We start from the raw sequence: 24,550 nt of genomic DNA, 5'->3' as shown, positions 1-24,550 counted from the left end.
TTAATATTAGTTTTCTGCTTGTTTTTAGATACGCATAAACAATTATAGCGTGATATTTGTGAGTTTGTGTGTGTAAATAATATATTTTTCATTTATTACTTAAACTATACATCATATATTATTCCTTGGGCCACAATCTTACGACGACATACGTACAAAGTAAAAAAAAGAAAGTGTTGAAATTAGACGTAAAACATATTATATTGTTGGCTAGAATGTTAAGATAGGTCCTTCCCGGTGATCCAAAATATCTGCAATAGAAATGATTGCGATTGAATTATCGAACAACATAAGAGTATCATGTATATATTTGCAGTATATATTTGAAATATATATTTGCATATATTAAGAGTATCTCCGAAAATTTAACAGCTGTTTTATAATAACATTTATGAGCAGAAATACATAATAAAAATATATTATACAAGGTATTGATACAAATTTCGCCGATAAATTTTCGGACATTCTAAATATAAAAGGAATAACAAAAATGTGTTACTATAATTCGATTTTACCTTTGGCTATGCTCCACCATGGCAATGTAATGTATGTCAAAAAAGCATTTAGAGGTACGGATTGTGCTCTTTTCGTCTCTTTCCAGAAATGGAAGGTTTGGGTAAACCCTCGCATCGTCCAGAGCGGATTATACGCTCCGTCGTCCAACTCTGAAAGAAAAAGAGCGTTATTAATCATTACATCTATCGAACGCTATATTGTAATACATTTTTGACATCCTGTAATGATTGTTCAATTGATAGGACGATGAAGTCGTTTACACGGGACGGACATTCAATCGAGCGATGAAACACAGTAAGATACAAGCGGAATTAAATGCCATATTTTCATGAAGATGTTACGAGCCATGATGGAATGAAGGAACAAATTCAAATGCGATACGATACACAAATCATGTCTGTGTGTTTGTGTAGAGATGCGTGTGCAAATGTAAGTAGAATAAGGAATACAAAGAAATGTTAATTTTCGCTTTTATACTCCAAGGAATAATGTATATATGTACTTCATTCACGCAAAATATCGCATATGTAAGTTACACATAGAAATAGATTCGCAGATATGCGAGTACAAGAATAATCCACATACACAGCTGATATTGTTTTATTTACTTTATAAGAAGAATCAGTAACGTTTAATGTATTTCATGAAATTCTGTCGTTGTATTATTCAAAGGTAGAATTGACACATGTGTTCATATAAAGCGAACTAGATTAATTATTCATCTACTTTCGATGACTATGCTTATTAACGGTGGTGAAATATCCGCGATCGAAAATCGAATTACGAACAATTGATTTCAAAAGTTGTCTTCTAAATCTCCCAGTCGTCATATTCTTTATCTTCGAAAAACCACCACCACTACCACTCTCCATCGTATCCTCACGCGTGACTCACAGCCATTGTCATTTCACCATCCCATAAACACAGTCATTATTCGCAGTCATGCTTTGGACACCTTTACATTACACGAATAACGAATTAATACAATGAAGATGATAATCTCTGGATTACTTTCGTCGGGAACGAAGGACAAGGGACTATTTTTTCTGAAAGAGGGTGAGGGCTAGGAAATAGGAAGGAATTTACCCTGTGAGCCGGGGCGGCGCGGGAGCTCGCACCAGTAGTAGATCGCGGTGCCGTCGGGTGTGACACGATGGGGAGGCAGAGGATTCCCCGCGAAGCTGCCCGAGAGCGCCCTTCGACGTCGTCTTCGAGGTAGGGTGGCGCTCTGCCGGCGCGATGTGACATCGTTGTTGGCGCGCGTCGCATCATGATGATGGGCATTCGCGTTTTTATCCCTGATCTCGTCGTTCTTGTTCTTGTTGTTCTGTCCGTTAGCGTAGTCCTCGTGATCGGAACCGGCACTCCGCAGACGACGTCGTCCGTCGATCCGTCTCACCCGCAGGAGTTCGTCGTCGCTCAGTCGTCGATGCTCCTCGTCGTCGTTCTCCAGGCCGTTGTGATGATTGAACAGATGGCCGGCGCTATACGGACGTCGTTTCCGGTTATTGTCCTCCGTCGCCACGTCGTAACCCAGCGGCAGTTCCTCCTTGCCGTGCACCAATATCGCGCCCGAGTCTAGCTTCTGCCGGACGTTGTCGTCCGTCAGGCACCGGCCGGCCGGCACTAAGATCTCGCTGCCCACCTCTATGTGTTGGTGCTGGTGGTTTTGCTGATGATCGTTGTGCTGGTGATTGTGGTGGAAACCTGCCGCGAGAACCACGTCGTCATTTAGACGGCGATTGTACCCGTATCGCGATCACAAACGATCGTGCTCCCCGTCTCTTTTCGCGGTTTCTCCCTCGTGTATGTTTAAGCACCAAATCGATTTTACTTTATAATATATTTGAAAATTGTATCAATATAAGAGACAGCTATTTCAGCTTTATATGCTTCAAATACGATAAAAAAAGAGAAGTGAAATGAAACATTTGATTAATGTTTCCCTCTTAACATACTTTTGTCAAAGCTTATTTCAAGAACACGGAACACGATGGTACTTCGGAAAGGAGCTACAGAGTTTCTACTAGTCACACAAGAAGCGAGAGGGTCGGTCAGAGCAGAGACAGGAGAGACCGATCGTTTTTAGCGCGAACGAGCACACTCACCGTGTGTCTCGCGATAGATCGCCTCCTTGCGTATCGGCGAGTTCTCATTTCCGGATCGTTCCCGAGCTTTATGTTGTCGATGTTGCTTGTTGTGGACGGGGCGTTGTTGTTGTTGCCGGGTCGGCGGCAGATGAGACGATCTTCGTCGACGAGGCGCGCAGGGACTCCTGCGATTTCCCGGCGAGTCCCGGCCGCCCCAGCTGCTATCCTGTACATCGGCTACAAAGGAAACAGCCGGCATGGCACGTGTCAATTATTAGAGACAAGAAACTCTTTCGTTCGTTAGTTTTCTCTGTCATCTTTCTCACGCGACTTCGATCGATCAAACCGGAGATTAGTGTGTGCTGGTAGTGGTAGTCGTGGTAAGTGGTGATGGTTGGAGGTGTTGGTAAAGGTAGAGAGAATCTGTTCTTTTCTCGGTGTATTTCTATTTTTCACACGTCGTTCAGTTTTATACATAACACTGTGCTATACTAATATTTTTAAAAAATTGCGAATCCTACGTCGACTAATCTAAAGACACGTTCAGAAAAATTTGATGCCGTTCTAAATAATCTAATATAAATTGATATATTCGAGTAACAAAATCTCATTATTATATGGCACACTGAATTGTGCACACACTTTAAACGAGAAAATAAATATAGAGAACGTGAATGTGGGACGTGAATTCGTACAGAATTCTTTTTAACGTATGCATGCGTTCATTTTCTCTAACGCGCTAATGCAATTATGATTTACACCTTCGAAAAGTGTTTCAATCGATCAGGCTCAAATCTATACAAAGTTGCCAGCATTAAGAAGAAAGATATTGTCGAGAGGCGTCTATATACGCCTGATAACATCAAGACAATTGTGCATCACACAGATACAACGCAGGCGCATGCACAGATCGAGAGTGAATGCGAACGAAATACATTGAGAAGAGAAAGATGCTAAGTCTCGCATCCATATCCCGCATCTATCGCTGTATCATGTCATAAATACATCTCTACTATCACCTAAAATTCATATAATCACAGTTTATATAATAAAAAAAACTATTGTTCGCAATTAAAAAATAATCTAAAATTAAACTGCTGAATGCGGGATACGAATGCCGCGGTCTAAGAGTGTAAAATTAAAAATCTATTAAGTATAGCGGAAAAGAAGATCTGTTTTTTTGGGCTTTGTGTATGTCGCGCCTCGGATAATTACCGTCTCGAACGTCACCGGCTTCGATCTCGTTGAGACCGTTCGCCATAGAATCGAGACCCTCGTTCTCCGATCTCGCCTTCATGGTCACCGTGTCCGGTTTCGTTCTCCAACCGCCGCGCACAAAATTATTGAGATTCGCGCTGGGATCGGACAGTCTTCGTTGATGGCGATACATGAAGAGCTCCTCGGCGTCGTCCCAGTCGGCGTCCCATAAATCTGTCGCGCAGTAACCCGGTTCCGACGTTGGCGTTTCCGCGCCGGAACCCTTCGGTTTCGTAACTGCCATCTCCGCATGTCCTTTGCCTAAAACGATCGCGATATTTGTACATAAATTAAAATACATTTTATCGTGTTGTCTATTACTTTACATCTTGTTATACTAATATAGAAATTCTATTTTCCATCTTTCACGCCTACACCAAATGAATAATAAAGATAAAACACACCTTCGTACTGACACCTACGTTTATTGATTCGTATTGGCTTATTTATGTTTAATTTCTTTTTCTAATAAAAAGATTTTCGATAATTATATTTTATAATAAACATTTTTTCTTTTAGATATATTTCTTTTTTTTGTTTACAAAATTATGTCATATTATTTGTAAGATTCTTGATTCACTATGTCAATTTTTCTTTATTTATCAATACAACATTGTAAAAATTCTAATTATAAACAAAAAAAGAAAAAGAAACAAAAATGCATAAATCTTGAAAAGAAAAAATTATCCGAACGCAGAAATTGATTATTTGTTAAAATAATATAAATTAATAAAATAATAAAATACCACGTGGTCCCTTCATTCGCACGAATTCTATTCTTTGCGAGGCCGCGCCGGAGAAGAGGCCGAAGGTCATTCGCTGCGCCATTTTGGTACTCAAGCTCGACTAAAAATAAAAACAATCATTATGTCATACAAAATCTGATAACGTACCTGTGACATTATCATAGACGTCATCAGTGACTTACCCTCGCATCGTAAACTTTTTTTAAAGCGTCATATCTGATGGAGCCGAGAAAAATAACACCCTGAATGGCACCCTCTCGATCGGAAGCGACTAGCTCCACGCACACCATTTCCCCGTCCCTGACTAAAATATCACAGAAAACTTCGTCAAAATTGTCCACCATGAAACATATATGCGGGTATGTCATTTCCTCGAGGTCGCCTTTGGCATCCATACGTCGTCGACTTGGACTGGCGTACACTTTCTGAGAATGCCTTCGCAATACCTGAAAAGAATCACATTATGTTAATACAGGATTTTAATTACCGGTTATGTAGTATAACAAATATATGAAATAAATATTTAAATTTTAAAGATTATAAAAAATATATGATGTATCAAATTCTTGAAAAGAAAAAATTGAAAGTATAATTTATTTGAACTATTCTATGTATTTTTTCAGTTATTATCGAGACGATTCTTACTTGCAATTCCTTGGGGCTTGTTCTCGTGCAGATCGCCAAGGTAAGTGTGTAGTCGAACTGATGTACGACAAGATTCAGGTACACGGTTTCTTCCCAATCAATGTCGGGATCGCCGATCGGCAGTTTTTTGCTGTCCTTACGAAATACGTCGACCTCAGTCTCGAACTTGGGCAGATATCTCGATGAGGTTTTTACATGTTTTTTGCGAACGAAGAAGAGCAGATCGTCGCCGTCGATAGCGTGCTCCGCTTGAAATAGGAAGTGCCGGACGAATAGATCCGTCCAGTAAGTTGTACCTTGCAATACGACGAATCCGGAATCTGATAAAGACGAAAAAAATTTGCGTGTCTAGAGACGGGGACCAAATTTTAAAACTCGGCATGTGAGGGGGAGAGATAGATGCGATTAATTTTTCAAGAACGTCGGCTAATACCGAATTCACCCTCAATCGATTCGACATTACGCGCGAAAGGGTATATCAAGAAGAGGGAGACACAATATAATGAGGCGGGAAATATCAAGTAATCGATACTTATATGATGGTGCTTATTGATGGAAAAGGTTTTAAGATTAAAATATATTTTTAATAGTATCTTTGATACTTTTTTGTTAAATTTTAATATCTTTTTCAACAAATATATTTACAATAAATGTTAATTAATTCTTTGATAAATCATATTTAAATAAACATGTTGTTTAAATCACGTTGACTTAATTTATCTATATAAATGCATTTCAAGCTTTAAAAAAGTTACAAGTGAAATTACAATAATGTTTTATAATTAATAAAGATAAATAATAAATGTGCTACGTAAAAATAAATTAAAAAGCAAAATAATGCAAACCGCAAAATGATGAAGAGAGTAAATAAAGATTTATTTATTATTTATTATATTTATTATATATTAACATATAAAAGAAATATATTTATTATATATTAACATATAAAAGAAATAATTGTATTTATATTTATATTTGTTATATTAACATAAAATAAAAATGAACAAATAACATTATTTTTGATAGTGATGTTTTATAATTATAAATTTCATTATGATGCATACATATTGTAAATATTTTTCTGGATAAAGTGCTTAATTAAAGTGATTATTAAAATCTGACAATAATGAAAACAAGCGAATTGATTGATTGGCGGTTTCGTTATGAAAGCATTCAGAGAACTGAATAATCATTGTATAGCATTGAACAATTCTCTATTACAAAAGTTTTTCGCAATTTCCGTATATTGTTGAAAGCTGATTTTACATCTCTTCATTTACATTATATAATGAATTTTGAAGGCCGAGGACATTTAAACTCATATCAATAAATTCATCTCTCTGCGAAAATGTAAAAACTAAATATATAAATATAAGACAATAACGAGACAGAAGTAGTAGTAAAAATTTCTTTTAATACTACTTTTAACATACTAAAAATTCTTATAGAATCTTATAAAATAATGAAGGGTTAAAAAGAAAAGAAAAACAGAAACAATTTTTAATTTTCTCAAAATACATCCCTCAAGCTTAAATAAGACGGTCCTATTTTTCGGCGGTCGGTTAACTCCAACGAAAGCGAAACATCTTCTACATAATTCGTTCGTTCGAAGCACACCCCGAAACGCATCCCTGCGCACATTCTCACCCCTATTTCAACGACGCGTGCATACACACACATACACACACACATTGTTCACCCCCTAAACGAGACAAACCATGCCGGCCGCACCGCTTCGGTCGCATACGAACCATCCTTGAGCATCTGCCTAAGCTCCTTCGTTCTCTGGAAATTTATCTCCTCGAGTAGCTGCTCCAGCATCGTCGGGGCCCTTGTTAAGCCCGCCGACGACGAGCTGCTCGCAAGACTCGCCATGGCCAAATTAAGTGGCCTCGTCTTATTGTTAACCTTCCTTCCTGGACCGTCCCGTTCCTCCCACGATTTGACAGCCGTCTGTGCCGTCTTCCACCTGCGTCGCTGTGTTTAACGGAGCGTCCTTGGCCCCGTCAAACCAGGAGCGGCGTATGCGATCAGCGGCCGATGGTGCCTCTCGAGGGACCGGCACGCTTGGAGAACCGCTCCGATGACGCGGCTACGAGACAGACGGACAGACGGCGGCCGATGACGAGGGAATTTCACGTTGATTTTCCCATTTTCAAGTCGAAAGTCACAACGATCAGGAATAAGCGCAACCGTGCGACGCTTCGCAGGCGGGCAAGTTGATTCGCAAACCGACGAGGAGAGAAACGTCACATCGGAGCTCCTCGCGCGGCGCGGCTCGGCCGCGACTGACCGTGTCGAGTGCGTTTGTCGATAATGTAACGCATGCGTGTCTCTTGTCTTGTTTATGTCATCGTTGTCAAGGCGCGATATTCGAATGACACCCGTTACAGCTTGGCGACAATGACTAGGAGTTTGACCGACTTTTTCAAAAATGATCAATGATAGTGTATCTAGTGTCATGCGATAAATAAATATTTTTTCGTAAATATACTCATTATTTTATTTTATTTAGCTTCTACTGATATAACTTCTCAAATACAATTATATTTGTGTTTGTCAAACATAGTTCGTGAGGAGTAAGAAGCTAGGACAGAGAGAGCAAAAATCGACTAGTAATGTGGGACAAGAGTTACTTGGAGAAAGGTTGAAATTTCTCCTCGGCATCGTCGATTACTAAGTAAATCTTGACAAAAAATCGTGGAAAGATGGCAATATAGGAAATTGTACAATGAAGATTAGCGTGTCTTCAAGCGCACTATGGGTATTTATCGTGAACGTTTCTGCGTTATCTTGAAAGCGTCGTGGCCTGAAATGATACCGATGACCTAATATGACCCTATGACTCTTGATAAAACCTTCGAGATATTGTCAGTCAATTCGAGACCGAGTATACGACGCGTATATGATCTCCGTGTTGTTCTCGTTGTTCATCGATTTGGCTAGGGAGAAGATTTGCAAGCATCTGGAATCCGCCGGTGAGTACCCACGCGATCTTCAGGATCGGCACGTTCAACGCGCTGAGAATGCGTCGCGCAAGCGAGTCTGTGACTAATCGATCCATTATTGAAGTTGCTCAGTTGCATAATTAACCTGCCGTGTTCGCGCGAACACGTTGATCTTTCTCTCGTGCATTGAATTCAAATGAGACTCTCGTGCGCCTCGGGCTGATCGTGACATAATTAACTACATATTGCGATTAATAATATTAGTAATATTATGGAAATTTATTATGTATTGCAATTTCGATACGGTTAACATTATAAAATTTAAATTGTAAATCTCGGGATGTATTTTCTCACTATAATATAATATAATATTTCCTTAATATACACTATAATATAATATAATATCCTTAATACACATTCGATCTACTTGCTTAAGTGCTGCTATATATATGCAAATAAAATATTTATGCTTATCGCTAATATTGACGTATTAAAATTTGTATTGCATTAGTGTACAGTTTTATTTACTTTTATAGTTAATATATATATCGAGCTATTATAAATTTTATAATTTTTTTTTTATAAATAGCATTAATTTTCTCTCCGAAAACTACCGCCTAACTGATTAGTTTACTTTTAATTTAAATAAGATTTAATTGGAAAATATATTAAATAAAATCAAGTTCAAATTCTTTTAATTCACAGTTCAGGAAATTCTCTTAATTAACAGTTTGATTCGACGAGAGCTACCTGATCGCTCGTTATCGCGTTGCAGCTGTAATCAGATATAAATAAATCAATTTTTGCTTTAAGCACGAAGCATCTTGAAACTATAGAGTTCTGTAAAAGGACTAAAACGTGATGAAAGAAGCTGTGCTCAGCGATATTCTATTACTTCATTTAAATTATGTTCGACGAGGGATCCGCTCGATAATTCGCGTGAGTTTCCAGTTTCTCATTCGCCGGCGATATTTAAAGACTTCTAAAATTTATCATTCGCCTGTTTTCTCTCGCATGTATTAATCGTGAACAGATGCGCATGTCGAACAAACAAGCGGAGGCGGACCGGAAACAGCATGGTAAAGTATGCATATTGCGATGAGGATAAGTTTAATTGACGAACGCTCAACACACTTCATTGTTTAAGGGAATGAAAGGAAATTATACGGGACGGCAATAATAAAATAATATAGGGCAATATATCGATTATCGCCAACCGCGACATGATATGAATTAATAAACTCCGTATCAGCGCATCGTATTTATTAAGTTGAGTAATGAATCCAATTTCCACGGGTAATATGTTGAAAATAGTTCCCGGACGTTTCACAAATTAAAATTTTTAAACTTTAAGATAAATCATCAAGATAAATTATTTTTATTAAATAACTATTTTGGCGAATATATGATCGTCATGCAACAGTATTTAAACATAATAAATCAATTAGCTAATCCGATCCCCCCAATCACGCATGAAAATAATTTCAACAAAACTGTATTAATGAATTATGCAAGATCAATTATTATGTTCATTTGTATTATGGCTCGTTGAATTTGAAAGATGACCATACGGACAGCGAATATAAATGTGTGTATAATATAATATTCCTATAGCGATATGAAATTAAGTCATACACTGTGATTTATATAGAATTATTCATTGTCACAACAAAGTTATAACGATAAAAAAAAGGAAATGGAAAAGAAAGAAAATCCAATATAATAAATATAATAAATTTATAATAAATAATCTGCAAAAGATAAATTGTAGAATTTCTCTAAATGCTTTATAAATACAGGAAAAATTAAAGATACAAATTAATTATAATTACATTTATAATATTAAATATAATCTTGAAAAGTTAATGTATTATAAAGTGCCTTGTGTTAATACTATAAGAAATAAAAATAGAAATTTCTTTTGATTAAATGCAGATTTTTGTGATAAATATAACTTATTAAAAGATGAGATATAATCAAAGATAACAGATGGTTGTAGGAATATTATCTGCATACAATAATCAAGAAGATCTCATCTCTCTGTTAAAAAATACCATGAAAAATAAAAATTTGAATTAATACACACATTTATGATAGACATAATTTGTTAAAGACGAAGTATATAGTAAAATTTTGTTATACTAGGGAAAGGAAAGTACGATTTAATTAATTGCATGCATTTTTTATAGTTTGCTAAGATAAAATACGATGAAGACAAAGATGCATTACGTTTTATCTGCATATTAATTATAATAAAGAAAAAATGTACTAGCAATATTACGAGAAATAAAAGTATAGATTACTTTGCCACACGCATTTATATAAACACGGATCGCTAAATAAAAAGTACGACCAAATAAGATAAATACGGTTCGTATATTACTATCTACAAAAATATAGTAATTAAAAAAATCTCACCATATGCTAGAAATATTATACAGAAAGTAATGAAAAAAGATACATATAATTTAATTAATATACTTTTATAGATATATTATATTTAATTTGACACTTTTTTTATGGTTAGTTTATTAAATATAGAATGATCGAGCTATGTATATCGCGGTTTGTCACGTTTAACAATCGAGCTGTTAACATTTAATTATTCCGCTAATTGCGGAGAGCATCGTGACAAGCGTAAACTCACCCACGCGCAGTTATGGGTAGAGGGGTACGATTGAGGGTACGAGTTCGACTGTGCGTCATGTATGCATCAGTTTTCACGCGTGTGTACACGCGAAGTGCCGTCAACTCGGCTCGATAGTTTTTGGCCGAAATTCGCGATTAATTAATTCGAAATACGAATGTTCGCAAAGTGAAACCGTGAAAGGTGAATATTGATTATCGCGTTGATTACGAAATGTTCGTAAAATAATAAGAGCGGAACTGCGCGCGACAGATACCGATTGTAATGAATATTAAATTTTCCTTGGAAAAACCCGTTTGTCCCATCAACAAATGGCTTTCTCGTCTATTTATATCACTGGATAAAACAAAGATCGCATGCAATAACGATTATCGCAAAAATTATACGTTAAGCTCTCGATACGCGCGAAGTCTTTTACTTTCGCGATTCGTTTGACGTACCTGTGATCTTTTTATGTTGTTTATTATTGCTTCGTTATTATCTTCAACATTTTCAGAGAAACACGTTATATCTTTTGCACATCCTGTCGTATTTTACGATAGAGTGGACTGTCTTCGCTATCGGAGCGTGATAAATTCGCGCCACGTGCCAGAGCACGAGATGCGTCTTTCGCATTCTGCAATTTCCGTCTCTGTCCTCTCATTTCTGCCTCACCGACTAGCGTTCTAGAAACCTACACCTACCTACGTTCCACCGTGAACGTCGATCTCGAAAGCCGGTTGGAGCGGATTGACAACAGTCTCGACCCAGTTCCCAGATATTCGACCGCATCGGATGCAAATAATGACATCTCGGACACGAACATACGATATGCGTTCCGTCTCCGCACGTGCCTATATTTAAGATCTCGACATACTGATTAAGACAAAATTTGCATATCTGTAAAATTTTTATTTGACTTTAACATGTTTATCGCAAATTTTCTTCGATTTACTGTCAATTAAATTATTTTATTAGTGCCTATCTTAATCAATTATATAGTATTTTATGACATTTTTCTATATAGAATTATCTTTTATATTTATTATATTCTCTTTTATAAACTTTCTTCATATTTATTTTCATATATTTTTTAACACTTAATAGATATTATATAATAATAGATGTAAAAAAAATTCGTTATATTAAAAAATATTTAAAAGGCTATTTATGAGCACAGAAAAATTATTAAAAATTATTACTAGTGACATATTGATGTCAATTAATGTTTAATAACATTTAAAAACGTGGGACATTTCGAAACTCACTCATGTCTCTTTTAAGAGACACGATAATTTTTAATAACCTTTCTGTGCTTATAATAGCCTTTTATTAATCCTATTTAGATAGTATATAACTTGTGGCAGTCGTATTTTTCTCTAATAAAGCTGTCTTAATAACGATTCTGCTGTGAAAGTACAGCACGGCGAAGATGTTTATTAATTACAGTAATGACAGGTTGTAAACGGTTGTGCATTTTAAGATGAATCATAATCTCAAGTGCAGTTTAATCTCTCACGCGATCGCCTTGATTATCATAAGATTTCACGGGCTTGTGCACAGAGATAGTCACGTCAATCGGTCGTTAGGCAAGCGAAAAAAGAAATGAAAAAAGTTCGCAGAGCTTGATTGTAAAAATATCGAAGCGTTATTATCTCTCTTTTGTTTCGCGAAAATTGTGACTTATGGGAAAATCTCGTGGGAGATAATAATTAATATTCTCACGATCTCTTTTCTGCAAAGTACTAAAAAGAATTCTTTTTCATTGCCGTTGCGAAAATCGGGTATTGTTCGAATAATCTATGCAATAGCTATTATATTATGTCGTTAAAAATTCGCACGATTTTAATTTCAAACTAATAATAAGAAATTTAATCGTGAATCAACTTAAAGAAAACGGAATAACACTTTAACTTTTAACTTATTAGATAAAATTGTCACAGTTTTTATCGAGTATGAGAAATCAATTCTCTATTTTCATGAAAAATTTTAATTATATTTTTATTCGAGAAAAATTGAAATCTTTTTCGATTCTTCTTCTCTCTTTTGCTGTCTACTTGTAATCCGAGAATATTTGCGATCCGTTGGATCACGAGATTCACTCATATTACAATCTCCATTCTCCGCTCGCAATTACGAAATCGCGATTCGCAATCCGCTCGCGATTATTCATCTCCACTTTGTGGCCATATGTAGCACAAGGTGTTCCTGCGGCGATTTATCGAATCTAACAATAGTGGTCGAAAGAGATCGGCGGAATTCGCGTTCAGATTTTATGACGTGCGCGTTCGTTTTCTGACGAAACGAATTCTAACAATGATGACACTTAAAAGATCAGCTGGGACTCGCAGCATTGTCAATTACAGCAATTTTCTTGGTGGAACAAACGAGGCGTAAATTCAAGGATAAGTCGCTGGAAGTCTCGTATTAGAAATCTCACGAAAATGTTTTAACTGACATCATATAACTGTCTAATAATGATGATTATGATAGCCCAGAGCTGTGTCATATATTAAAGACAATACAATATATAATATTAATAAAAAATAAAAAGTATAAGACTCGAAATATAAAATTAAACAAAACAGTTATAATGGCAATACAAGTCGATTGTCGATGTTATAACACATTTATTTATAATACAATCAAATAAATATTGATATTAAACGAATACAAAGAGAGGATAGCCAACGTTTCGACCCTATTTTTGGGTCATCTTCAGCGCGAAAGTGATAATATAATAAAAGTGATAATATAATAAAAAAGTGTTTTATATCGGAGTCTGTTACAAAGGGTGCTGTCTAAAGCGATAATAAATGTCTCGGTATCTCATTATCTTGACGATGCCTACGTAAAAACAAAGGACAAAAAGTAAAATAAGTTAAATAAATAATATAACTAATATGAACAAAGAAAGAAAAAAGTGCTAAAATTAAACATGAAAATTACGAGATTGAAAATATTTTAATGTCAATTTATTAAAAATGATCTAAATAAATATAAACTGAACATATAGTCAAAGAAATAAAAATTAAAAAGATTAAAAAGATAAGAAGTTAAAACTACGGAAATAAGACTTACTTCCAGGCATCGAAGACAATGACGCGCCGAGGAGACGAATAGAGACAACTTAACATCTCCGAAGACAAAGATCGACTCGTCTTTAACGGATAAATGTAACTTATATATAAACGGTAAAGCGAGTCAAGTAATGTATAAATGTACACATACGCAAAGTCGCAGACCTATTTGTTATGATAGAAACTGTGTTAAATTTTTGGCAAGTTGACAATGTTTAAATAAATTTCTGGTAAACGTTCAGTATCCGTTTGCAAATTGAGACCATTTTTTGCCTTTTGATATATAGCATTTCAGAAATCAATCTTTTACTCAAATATGGTTCCCGATCCAAAACCTGAACGCCATCCCAATTAAAAGTATGATCAAAACCAACCCTGTGATTAGTGATGACGGATTGAGAATTAGTGTTACGTCTAATGTGACTGCGATGTTCGTTGATTCTGGTATGCAGTTGTCTGCTAGTTTGTCCAACGTAGGACGCATCGCAATCCATGCAGTTCAATTTGTATATGACATTCAAAGAATTGGAAGTAGGAAGAGGATCCTTATGAGTCCTGATGAAGTTTTTCATTTTATTGATACTATAATATGAGAGTCGAACATCCAAATCCTTAACGATATGTTTAAAACGCTCGGAAATTGAAGGAACATATGATATCGTGAAATAAGTAATGTGATCATTTGTGTTTATGACCTGGGTATTATTCACTGAGGAATTTGATTTGAAAAGGCGCTTCTTAAGGCGGTCAACACATGTGTGGAAAATAAAATTTAAAGGATATCCATTGCTTAAAAGGATGTTGATAGCCAATTTAGTATTCTTATAATGGAAAACAGGGTGGGACAAGCGGAAAACCTTGTCTATTAAACCAATTACTGTGCCTCTTTTTTGGCAAAGAGGATGTTGAGATAAGAAGTGTAGGTATCTACCGGAAAAGGTATCTTTACGGTACCAGTCAAAAATTGCGTATGTGTACATTTATACATTACTTGACTCGCTTTACCGTTTATATATAAGTCACATTTATCCGTTAAAGACGAGTCGATCTTTGTCTTCGGAGATGTTAAGTTGTCTCTATTCGTCTCCTCGGCGCGTCATTGTCTTCGATGCCTGGAAGTAAGTCTTATTTCCGTAGTTTTAACTTCTTATCTTTTTAATCTTTTTAATTTTTATTTCTTTGACTATATGTTCAGTTTATATTTATTTAGATCATTTTTAATAAATTGACATTAAAATATTTTCAATCTCGTAATTTTCATGTTTAATTTTAGCACTTTTTTCTTTCTTTGTTCATATTAGTTATATTATTTATTTAACTTATTTTACTTTTTGTCCTTTGTTTTTACGTAGGCATCGTCAAGATAATGAGATACCGAGACATTTATTATCGCTTTAGACAGCAGCCTTTGTAACAGACTCCGATATAAAACACTTTTGTTATTTCTTTTATTATATTATCACTTTCGCGCTGAAGATGACCCGAAAATAGGGTCGAAACGTTCGCTATCCTCTCTTTTTATTCGTTTAATATCAATATTTATTTGATTGTATTATAAATAAATGTGTTATAACATCGACACTCGACTCGTATTGCCATTATAATAATATTGCCATTATAATAATATTAATATATGTGTGTGTGTGTTTTAGATTCTTCGAAATGTTATTCTTACTATTTACGGCGTGTCTCATCGCCGTGACTCATGCCGGATGTCCCATGCGTCCAACAGTGGGACAAACTTCGGCAAATAGAACAGAAGGCGATGGTGGTTACAGAATTCTTATTAGCGGGGAGACAAACGGATACATTCCCAATGCAATCCATATAATTAACTTGCAAGGTTTGATTTCTTAAAAGATTATTTGAAAGATTAATAAATTGGAAGTGAAAAGATACACAATCATCGCGAAGATCTTTATATCTTCGAACCTGAAATACTGCTGTTATGAAAATACGAAATTTCAGGTTCGCAAACACACGAGAGATTACAACAATTCACACGTTTCACGCTTACGGTGCGCTCTTTACATTCGCCGACTTTTTTGCACCACGTCGGTTATTTCCAACTGTTTCCGGATTCTTTGACTACCTTTGACGAGGATTGCGTTAACACAATTTCCGAATCGACCGATTTCCCGAAGTCGGAGGTGCAAGACTTTTTTAAAAAGAAAAATTAATTTACTTCACTTTTCCGTCTTAATTATTAATTTGTTTATTTGCTAAAAAATCAGCAATAAATATTTTATTTCGACAGATTCAAGTGATGTGGCGGGCACCGCCGACCGGTTCCGGATGTGTTATCTTCACCGCGATGATTTTAGAGAACAACGTACGATGGTATGCTGAGGATGGTGGTCTTTTTAAGGTCGTTTGCGAGTCGACAGGTACAAAAGTCGAAAATTCAAATGAGACTTTATGTTGCGCCTGCGATGAAGCCAAGTATTCGGTGAGATATAGAATCTCTTGAAAGTTCGATAAAATGTATGTACATATATGATAAAATGTATGTATACTATATTAATTTTCTAATATTAATTTACTAGATATTTTTTTAATTCACTGGATTTCACAAAATTGAAAAGATTGTTACAAACAATTAGATTCTTTTAAAAAAATTAAATATCGATATTAATAATTAATAATTTTAAAGTTTATAAATAATTCTTTAATTTTTTTTTTATTAAATTTGTACGATTTGCGAAAGTTACGATGACAAACGAATAAAATCGTGTCACCACAATCACACGAAATATCTTGTCGAATCATGCTTTTTTTTTTTAGTTAACTATGGAGGGCATCTGGTCGAACAGAACGCACCCAAAAGACTTCCCTTTTTCCGCCTGGCTGACCCACTTTAGCGACGTAATCGGCGCATCTCACGAGCAAAATTTCTCCTTTTGGGGCAGAGATCACATCGCAACAGACGGTTTTCGGCAATTGGCCGAGTGGGGCTCCGCAACGGGCGTCGAAGCAGAATTAAGAGAGAAATCTAGACATCTCAGGACACTTATTAAGGCCGCCGGTCTTTGGTATCCTAATGTCAATACCAATACGACGACAAGCTTTAGGTACTTATATTGTCTTGTAAAATATTTATTTCGAAATCTTAAAATTCTCTTCATGTTAATAATCATGATAATGTAAAACTTCTTGATCTCTTTTTTAATATTCAGATATTTGAATTAAAACATTCCTGGATAATTTTCGAATATTTTCGAATTTTGCGAAAAGTAATTTAAAAAATTCCAAAAAATTTTAATATTTGATATCCTGTTCTAGAGAAAGGTACTTTATAATCAATAATAATTATTATAATAGATCGATTCGTTGAACTATATTTGATAGAGTGGACCGAAGACATAATCTTCTCTCAGTGGCTTCTATGCTGGGCCCATCTCCTGACTGGGTAGTAGGAGTGAGCAAACTGAATCTTTGTCAGAAGGACTGCACATGGGCGAGGAGCATGATAATCGATCTTTATCCTTGGGACGCTGGCACCGACAATGGCATCAGTTACATGTCGCCAAATTCCGAGACGAAACCGCGCGAGAAAATGAAGCCCATAACGACGCTCTATCCGGAAGACCCGCGATCTCCGTTCTACGATCCGTCTGGTAGACCGATGCATCCGTTGGCCCGACTGTACTTAAATCGGGAGAAGATCATCTCGCGCGAATGTAGCGAGGAACTTCTGCAGCAGCAAGTGGCCGAATTAGAAGTGGCCGAGAATACCGAGGATACATCGAGACGTATGCATATGTCTTTAATATTCAATCCCTTTTTTTAAATGCTCTGAGATTTAATTTAATTTTATCAGTCTTCTTCTTAGAAAATTATTGTACGTAATATTTTAATGATGCCGTCAATTATTAATGAGGATATTGAGTTTACTTTACGATTGAAAAGTACGATTTTAGCTTTATCCTGTTTTGATTTTTAAGCCGAGTGTCAAACGACGGATTACTCCCCGTGGTCCTCGTGTTCCGTGACCTGCGGTAAGGGTCTAAGGATGCGCACAAGGTCATACAGAATGCCGGAAAAAGCCGCCATGCTTAATTGCAATAGACAATTGGTCTCGAAGGAAATGTGCGTCGCGTCTATTGCAGAGTGCTCGTGAGTACATTCGCAATTCAAGCGAACATTTACATCGTCACTTATCTTTGTGTCAAAATTAAAAAAATCAATATTCTTCGTAAAAAGTCGCGCGATCATTTTACAAATATCAATCCCTCATGCATTTACTGAATAGATTTCATCCTCATGTAAATATACATGTTCAGAGAAGTCGGCGTGTTATTTTTCAGGGGCGAGGAAGAAAGCGACGATGATGTGATTTCGTCGCGAAGCGGCAGGGACCCACTTTGCGAAACCACCGAATGGAGCGAGTGGTCCGAATGTTCAAACACGTGCGGAATAGGGTTAAAAATGCGCACGAGGAAATTCCGCGATCGCCGTGGCCGCAAACGGTGTCCACTCGTGTCTCTCGTCGAGAAGGATAAGTGCATGGAACCACCTTGCCCGGCGGGAACGGAAGAGCAAATCGATCCTGTCTGCAGGGTACGCGGTTCATCAATCCGTCTGCAGCAAAACGAATTTTTGCTATGTGATAATGTAACAATAATGGTTAATAACGGATAATTTAAGGTAACGGAATGGTCCGACTGGTCGCCGTGTAGCGCTTCTTGCGGCAAGGGTATGAAATTGAGGACCAGGTTGCTGTTAGTCGATCCGTCTCTGCAGATGGAATGCTCCTCGCGCGTGGAATTGGTTCAGCAACGACCGTGTCTCGTCCAATCGGACTGTACATTCGACATGGCAACGGCAAAAGGTAAAATATAAATTTAAAAAATTATAAAAATATAAATTTTAATATTTTATACTGAGAGAGAGAGAGAGAGAGAGAGAGAGAGAGAGAGAGAGAGAGAGAGAGAGAGACAGACAGACAGAAAGACAGAGAAGAGAACAAAGAGAATCTTTTTTTTGGATAGTATTAAAATTAAATATTGATTTTATGACATTTGTATGCATATATGAGAGAGATGTAGTTTTTCAAAACAATTATTAAATTTTGAAATATATATCACGTATCTTTTTATACAGTCGTGTGTATGGAGGAGGCAGAACCTGGCCCGTGCCGAGGCTACTTCCAGAGATGGGCCTTCAACCCGCAGAAATTAATGTGCGTACCTTTCGCGTACGGGGGATGTCGCGGCAACCGAAATAATTTCCTAACTACAGACGAATGCAACAACACGTGTGGCATCGTAAGCGAGAAAATTTTTCGAAAATATAAACGCAAGACTGAGGCGTTATTAAAATTCTTGCTTCTACATAGGTACGAGCTGTTCTTACCGGTCAGTCTTTTAACGAGACCGTGAACCGAGACCAAATACCTAGCGAATCGCTTACTCCACCTCCCGCTCTCCCCGTGGATTGCGTGGTGACGCGTTGGTCAAATTGGTCACCGTGTAGTGTCACTTGCGGAATCGGCCGCTCAACCAGTTACCGTGTCATCGAGGTAAGTTAATGAGTTTTTGGCAATTACGGGCGCGTTAATCGGGGGACATACGCAAATTCACTGAGATTAGATAACTGCTGCAAATTAAAATATTAATATTAATATTTAATATTGATATTAATATTAATATTTATAAAGTGATATTATTAATATAAATATTATTATAAAGTTTTAATGACATAATATTATATTCCCCTTCCTCTGATATTATATACTTCTCTCCTGTTTTAATAATATTCTTTTTGTAATTAGCGAGAAGCTGCAAATGGCGGTCGTCCTTGCCCGAAAAAATTGCATCGTCGTTATCGCTGCGAGCTTCAACCGTGTGACGAATTATAAGAGTTGAGAAGAAATTTTATATTTTGAGATGGCATTTAATTTAGCATATAGTAAATATTTTAAGGATTTTAGAATATTTTATATAGAAAAAGAGATAATTTTAGTTACCTATAAAGAAGTAAATTTTTGTAAAAAAGTTTTTAATGTTAGAACGTATGACTTATGCCATATATATAATTTGAACGCATAAATGGATCATTGTGCTTTGTTTACTATTTCAGGTTTTTCCATTTTTATAGCACTTTTTTACAACTACATAGTAAAGACATATAATTTTTGTAAAAAAAATTGAATTATTAAAATCATCTCTTCGATTATCGCGAACAAGATTGAAGTCATTTAACAATATTGTACAATCTATTGATTCATATTGAACATTCCATTTCATGATATATAATATTAATCAACGCTTTTATAAAATATCGATATTACATTACTATGTTATTTCTTCACTGCCGGTGTATTGCTTGTTTTTAAATTAATCGCGTAACTAACTAAGCATTATGCTGCGTTTTATATTCACTATAAAATGTTGGGTGCAAAATAAACGAATTATCAGAATAAATGATATTTTATTAATGGTCATTTCGTATCGGTGTTCTCTGCTAATTCCATCGAATTTCAATTGATCTTATAACGCGATATAATCGCTTTATATCGGATAATATGTTTCTCTCGTAATGCATCTGTTTAATCAAATTCTATCGTCTACATTGCAACAAATTAATATCACAACTCAAAGGATTAACCGTAGTATTAAATATTCATTGCCACCAAAAAAGTTAAAAAAATTCTTTGTGTCTGTCAAAACTTATCGACATTATATCACAAATATATATACATTTAAAAGAAGCAACTAAAATTAAATCCTGAGTTAAACATATCCGATTGATTCTCGCTTCTCGCGTCGATCTTTTTTGCAATCACATTACGAAACCCTCGCCTTGAGCAAACATACGTTCATTCAGGCTATTAATAACAAGTGCAATGCCTACAAGGCATTGCGCTTGTTATCTTTACGTTCCGACATTATGATTCATGCGCCCATAATTCACTACGGACTTTGAATTGCGATGAACGCTGTTTTTGGAAAACACCCAAAAATTACTCAAGAGATCTTTCGACGCCATTACAGTTTTCAATTATTTTTCGCGAAATCATGCGGCTGTATTCGTGGATAGAAAAATTCTATAATTATAATACATTTACAATCATATATGAAAAAAACGATCGGATTTGCAGGACTTTTATTATTCAAATAATTCTGAGTTTTTTTATCTTCATACTTATTAAAATCAATTGATTCCGCTTATGTGTTGTTTAAAGAAATCCCTTCTTTTTTTCCACAACGAACACTCGCTACCATCAACTGGAGATCTAACTTCATAAAATTACATTAATAATCTCATATATAAATAATACACGTAGGCGGTAGGATGATTAAATCACTATACATCTACCAAGACTGTCAAATCATCAATTCAAGACTGTTTAATAAAGTATTAATTATCAAGTAATGTATCCTTTTATTATTTCTTATATGCAATGTTACACAATTTTAAAAAAATTTCATTAATTGTCTTCATTATTATTAAAAATTTATATTTTTTTGCCACATTTAACTTATTGAAATTCTAACACTATTTTATTTAATACCATATTAATGCTATTTTATTTTATTTAAAATAATGTTGCTCCAAATAAATACAACATATAGTTTGAGATTCGTTTTTTGGTAGATGTATAGCATTTTTTTTAATGACTATATCTCTTTTTGGCGCTATCGAGACCACGGGAAGATCGATGATGAAAGAGGAATGAAGCGAGCGATTGGACAGTGCGCTTAAGGCGACTCGCTTCTCGAGGACTTACCTGTGGTACTAATCGCGCGATGTTCGTTTAACACATTAACAATAGTAATAATAATTATTATTATTAACGTACATATAACGTATATGTAATATCTAGGAGAAGTAGTACGTAATATCTCTAGGACTTCCGTTTTTTTAGGCCACTACTCGACTACGTACTACTACGGTGTGTTTTTTTGGTCGTGCCATTTGTTCCTGCTCTTCCGCATCTCGCGAAAAATCCGAGCAAATCGATTTCGCCGATTTCGACGATTAACGAAAGATTTCGAGAAGCTATTCATAAATCTTAATGTAGACGGAGAATACGTTCTGGATCATTAAAGATCGATTTATTGGCAAACTTGGAATTATGACTGTTTACTTTTGACTGATATTTTGAAAAATGAAACTTTAAGGATCCGTCTTTTTCTCTTTTTCACGCAATTTATTGCGTATCTTGCGGAAGAAAGATTACATAATCAATTCTCTGGACACATACATACACACACGCACTGTTTGTGTGTGATCGTGTTATTTGCTAAACTATTGTAGAATAAAAAATAATAAAAATCCTCCATTGGCAATGATTGTATCGATTAGTTCGTAATTACAGCAAATCCGTGAGATATATATATATATATATATATATATATATATATTTCTTCTGTATATATATATATATATATATATACACACAGAAGAAATAAATTGCTGAAGAAACAATCACTCAAATGGAGCTAGAAGGCTAATTTCGTACTTCAGTAGACCAGCTCTCTGAAGATACGATATTTAACTTTATTTTGCTACTTCTCTGCTTGACACAATGTAATTCGTCGTCTCTCGAAGTTAACTTAATAATATAATAATTATTTTTTTTTTCACCTTGTTACGAGATCTTCTGACTGACTAGTGTTGACTAGGCTATTTGTTGCCGATTCACATATGTAATTTCCGCGTTCTGGCAGTAATAGTAATAGTAATAATCCTCATTGTCAGTACTCATTTATTCCATCGATCGTTGCTTAAAGTAGTCACGCGAATTCCGCGATCGCGTAAAACAAAAAATCCCGTAGTCTACGATCAATTGTACGGATGTACGATATTTCATGGTCCTCACTAATTTTAAAATGACTAAATAATAAATGTTGCACGAATGATGCTAAATACATTTTTATGTATATTATGTCAGTATGCAACTACTATATTTAATATGTTTAAAATTAAAAAAAAAAACAAAAATAATAAAAAACTTATCAGAATCATTGAAATTTCTTTGCATAAGTAAAATGTATAAAATATAAAAATAAATAAATAAATATATATACACATAAATATAATGCAAATAAATTATTTAATAAATAGAATAATAGTTTTTTCGATTCGTTACCTCATCATCGGACATCGTATAATTAGAAGGAAGCCACACTCGTACTGAAAGGATGCTTCATTCAGGTGGTGAAAGGAGGATGGGTCGACGAGAGGATGGGTTTCTCTTCGAGATTCCCGATGTCGCTCTTACGTTTAATCGGCATTGGCATGTCATGTCGCGAGAAAGGCATCATTGTGCGTCTGCCGACGTCGGGACGATCGTGTCGCGTGCGTGCGTGTACCATCGTCGGCGTCGTTCTAACTTCATGGCTGTTGAAGACGAAGCCCGAAGCTGAGTTTCGATTGATGTTTCCTGTCAGCTGATGTCAGCTGATTGGCCGCCGCAGCCCGGCGACACGTCGGTTTCCTCAGAGCCAGCCGGTAGACACATCGTGGCCGGAAATCGGTTCGATGCCGGGAAGATGCAGCTGCGTCGTCGCCGATCCGTTTCGTTTCGCCGTAAACTTCGACGTCGGGACGCTCGCCGCTACGCTCTCCTCAGTGGTCGATGGTGTCAATGGTATTGAACTGACAACATCTGCAAAATAATGACAATCACATTATAAGAATTTCTCTTCTTTTATATTTATTTACAAAATAAAAAACTTCAACGCACAAAGATACTTAAAATTTTCTAAATATTAAAAAAATTTTTACAAAGAAGTTATAAATTTAATAAAATAAAAATAAAAATCTGCATATATATACATATAAAATATTAAATACGCGCGCACAGGATTATTGCTGCTACATTCTCATGAAAAATGTTCTGCGTAATAATATTAACTCACTTTGCTGTTCGCTGATACTGGCGACCTCGATGACCTCGAAGCTGGGCTGTTGGCTCTGTATAACTTCGTGTCGTCGAGTCGTTATTGATGATTGCGGTGTTATTTCGGGGCCTCGAGTTGGGACGCTGCTGGCGCGTTGCAGCTGCTTCTTGGAGCAGACCTTGGATGCCAGGATGGTAGCGACCGAATGTATTGTGCTTGAATCCGCGGGATTCGTGTTGGTACTGCTGGTCATCGCGGGCGTGGACGATCTCGAAGAGGAGAACTTCTTACGCTTTTTTCTCAGGGCGGCCAAAGCCGGACCCAGGCCGTGACTGAACATGTGATGTGTCTCGTGATGATGCGCGTGAGAGTGAGAGTGATGAGAATGCTGCGTACTTTGTACGTCCTGACTTGCCATTTCCAAAGAAGATTTTGAGTCTGACGAACCCTCAGATCGCGATCCACCGTCCTCGGACGCCGGAGAATACACCGAGTCTTCCGAACGAGATCTACCTGGGAAGAGAAAAAAACAACATTTGCTCATAATTATAAATTGATTTGATTACTATCATTCTATTTTACACTAGAAAGCACGAAGAAATAAAATAATGAGCGTTCTAAAAATTATCAACCACTGCAATATGTAAAATTTGATATGAAAAATATATTAAATTAAAGTTCTTGATAATATTAATAAATTTAACGAAAAGACTTAATTATAATATCAAATTACTAAATAGAAAATGAGAAAAGATAATGAATGATCCAATAAGATATTTAGCAATAATAAA

At 35.8% G+C, this 24,550-nt stretch overlaps 3 protein-coding genes across 15 annotated transcripts in view; 1 reads left to right on the top strand and 2 right to left on the bottom strand.

The window, feature by feature from the left end:
- Nucleotides 1–63: 63 nt before the first annotated feature.
- LOC145964302 (uncharacterized protein KIAA0930 homolog) lies at nucleotides 64–7,561 on the bottom strand. 2 transcript variants are annotated; one of them, XM_083086913.1, is made up of 9 exons: nucleotides 7,006–7,561; nucleotides 5,255–5,574; nucleotides 4,792–5,055; nucleotides 4,610–4,709; nucleotides 3,822–4,124; nucleotides 2,625–2,843; nucleotides 1,603–2,223; nucleotides 516–665; nucleotides 64–251 (listed from the first exon to the last, which is right to left on the bottom strand). In XM_083086913.1, the coding sequence occupies exons 1-9, from the start codon at nucleotides 7,127–7,129 to the stop codon at nucleotides 211–213; spliced, it is 2,142 nt and encodes a 713-aa protein (XP_082943039.1). In that variant the 5' UTR covers nucleotides 7,130–7,561; the 3' UTR covers nucleotides 64–210. The 2 variants fall into 2 exon arrangements, with proteins under 2 accessions (XP_082943039.1, XP_082943040.1); XM_083086914.1 differs by lacking the exons at nucleotides 1,603–2,223; nucleotides 2,625–2,843 and having other exon boundaries at nucleotides 7,006–7,560.
- A 544-nt stretch (nucleotides 7,562–8,105) lies between these two features.
- Fat-spondin (extracellular matrix protein f-spondin) lies at nucleotides 8,106–20,333 on the top strand. Of its 3 annotated transcripts, none has more exons than XM_083086910.1 (12): nucleotides 8,106–8,232; nucleotides 15,561–15,751; nucleotides 15,877–16,058; nucleotides 16,166–16,357; nucleotides 16,693–16,979; nucleotides 17,257–17,660; nucleotides 17,853–18,024; nucleotides 18,216–18,468; nucleotides 18,556–18,739; nucleotides 19,012–19,175; nucleotides 19,247–19,429; nucleotides 19,682–20,333. In XM_083086910.1, the coding sequence occupies exons 2-12, from the start codon at nucleotides 15,571–15,573 to the stop codon at nucleotides 19,766–19,768; spliced, it is 2,289 nt and encodes a 762-aa protein (XP_082943036.1). In that variant the 5' UTR covers nucleotides 8,106–8,232; nucleotides 15,561–15,570; the 3' UTR covers nucleotides 19,769–20,333. The 3 variants fall into 3 exon arrangements, with proteins under 3 accessions (XP_082943036.1, XP_082943038.1, XP_082943035.1); XM_083086912.1 differs by lacking the exon at nucleotides 8,106–8,232 and adding an exon at nucleotides 10,918–11,032; XM_083086909.1 differs by lacking the exon at nucleotides 8,106–8,232 and adding an exon at nucleotides 14,938–15,026.
- Nucleotides 20,334–20,938: 605 nt separating this feature from the next.
- The window catches only part of Trpgamma (Transient receptor potential cation channel gamma), an 82,209-nt gene continuing 78,597 nt past the window's right edge, over nucleotides 20,939–24,550 (bottom strand). For all 10 annotated transcript variants that reach the window (XM_083086900.1, XM_083086902.1, XM_083086905.1 and 7 more), the window contains 3 exons: nucleotides 23,778–24,272; nucleotides 23,006–23,524; nucleotides 20,939–22,734 (listed from right to left, as the gene is read on the bottom strand). In XM_083086900.1, coding sequence (XP_082943026.1) covers nucleotides 23,355–23,524; nucleotides 23,778–24,272 — 665 coding nt within the window. In that variant the 3' untranslated portion in view covers nucleotides 20,939–22,734; nucleotides 23,006–23,354. The remainder of the gene's footprint in view (nucleotides 22,735–23,005; nucleotides 23,525–23,777; nucleotides 24,273–24,550) is intronic.

This window comes from Camponotus vicinus, unplaced genomic scaffold (genome assembly GCF_025532165.1).
Source record: "Camponotus vicinus isolate PSW18456_S1 unplaced genomic scaffold, iyCamVici1.0 SCAF_13, whole genome shotgun sequence".
Taxonomy (NCBI): Eukaryota; Metazoa; Arthropoda; class Insecta; order Hymenoptera; family Formicidae; genus Camponotus; species Camponotus vicinus.
Note: the sequence above shows the minus strand (reverse complement) of the source record. Positions and strands in the feature narration are given on the sequence as shown.

Bases quoted from the DNA above. Each gene is read 5' to 3' on its own strand.
- LOC145964302 (XM_083086913.1), bottom strand. From the start codon at position 7,129: ATGGCGAGTCTTGCGAGCAGCTCGTCGTCGGCGGGCTTAACAAGGGCC. The intron at 2,844-3,821 runs GTAATTATCCGA...TTTCCTTTGTAG, and splicing joins AGCCGGTGACGTTCGAGACG to CCGATGTACAGGATAGCAGC. The intron at 2,224-2,624 runs GTGAGTGTGCTC...TTCTCGCGGCAG, and splicing joins GATCTATCGCGAGACACACG to GTTTCCACCACAATCACCAG.
- Fat-spondin (XM_083086909.1), top strand. From the start codon at position 14,971: ATGTTAAGTTGTCTCTATTCGTCTCCTCGGCGCGTCATTGTCTTCGAT. The intron at 17,661-17,852 runs GTATGCATATGT...TTGATTTTTAAG, and splicing joins TACCGAGGATACATCGAGAC to CCGAGTGTCAAACGACGGAT. The intron at 18,025-18,215 runs GTGAGTACATTC...GTTATTTTTCAG, and splicing joins GCGTCTATTGCAGAGTGCTC to GGGCGAGGAAGAAAGCGACG.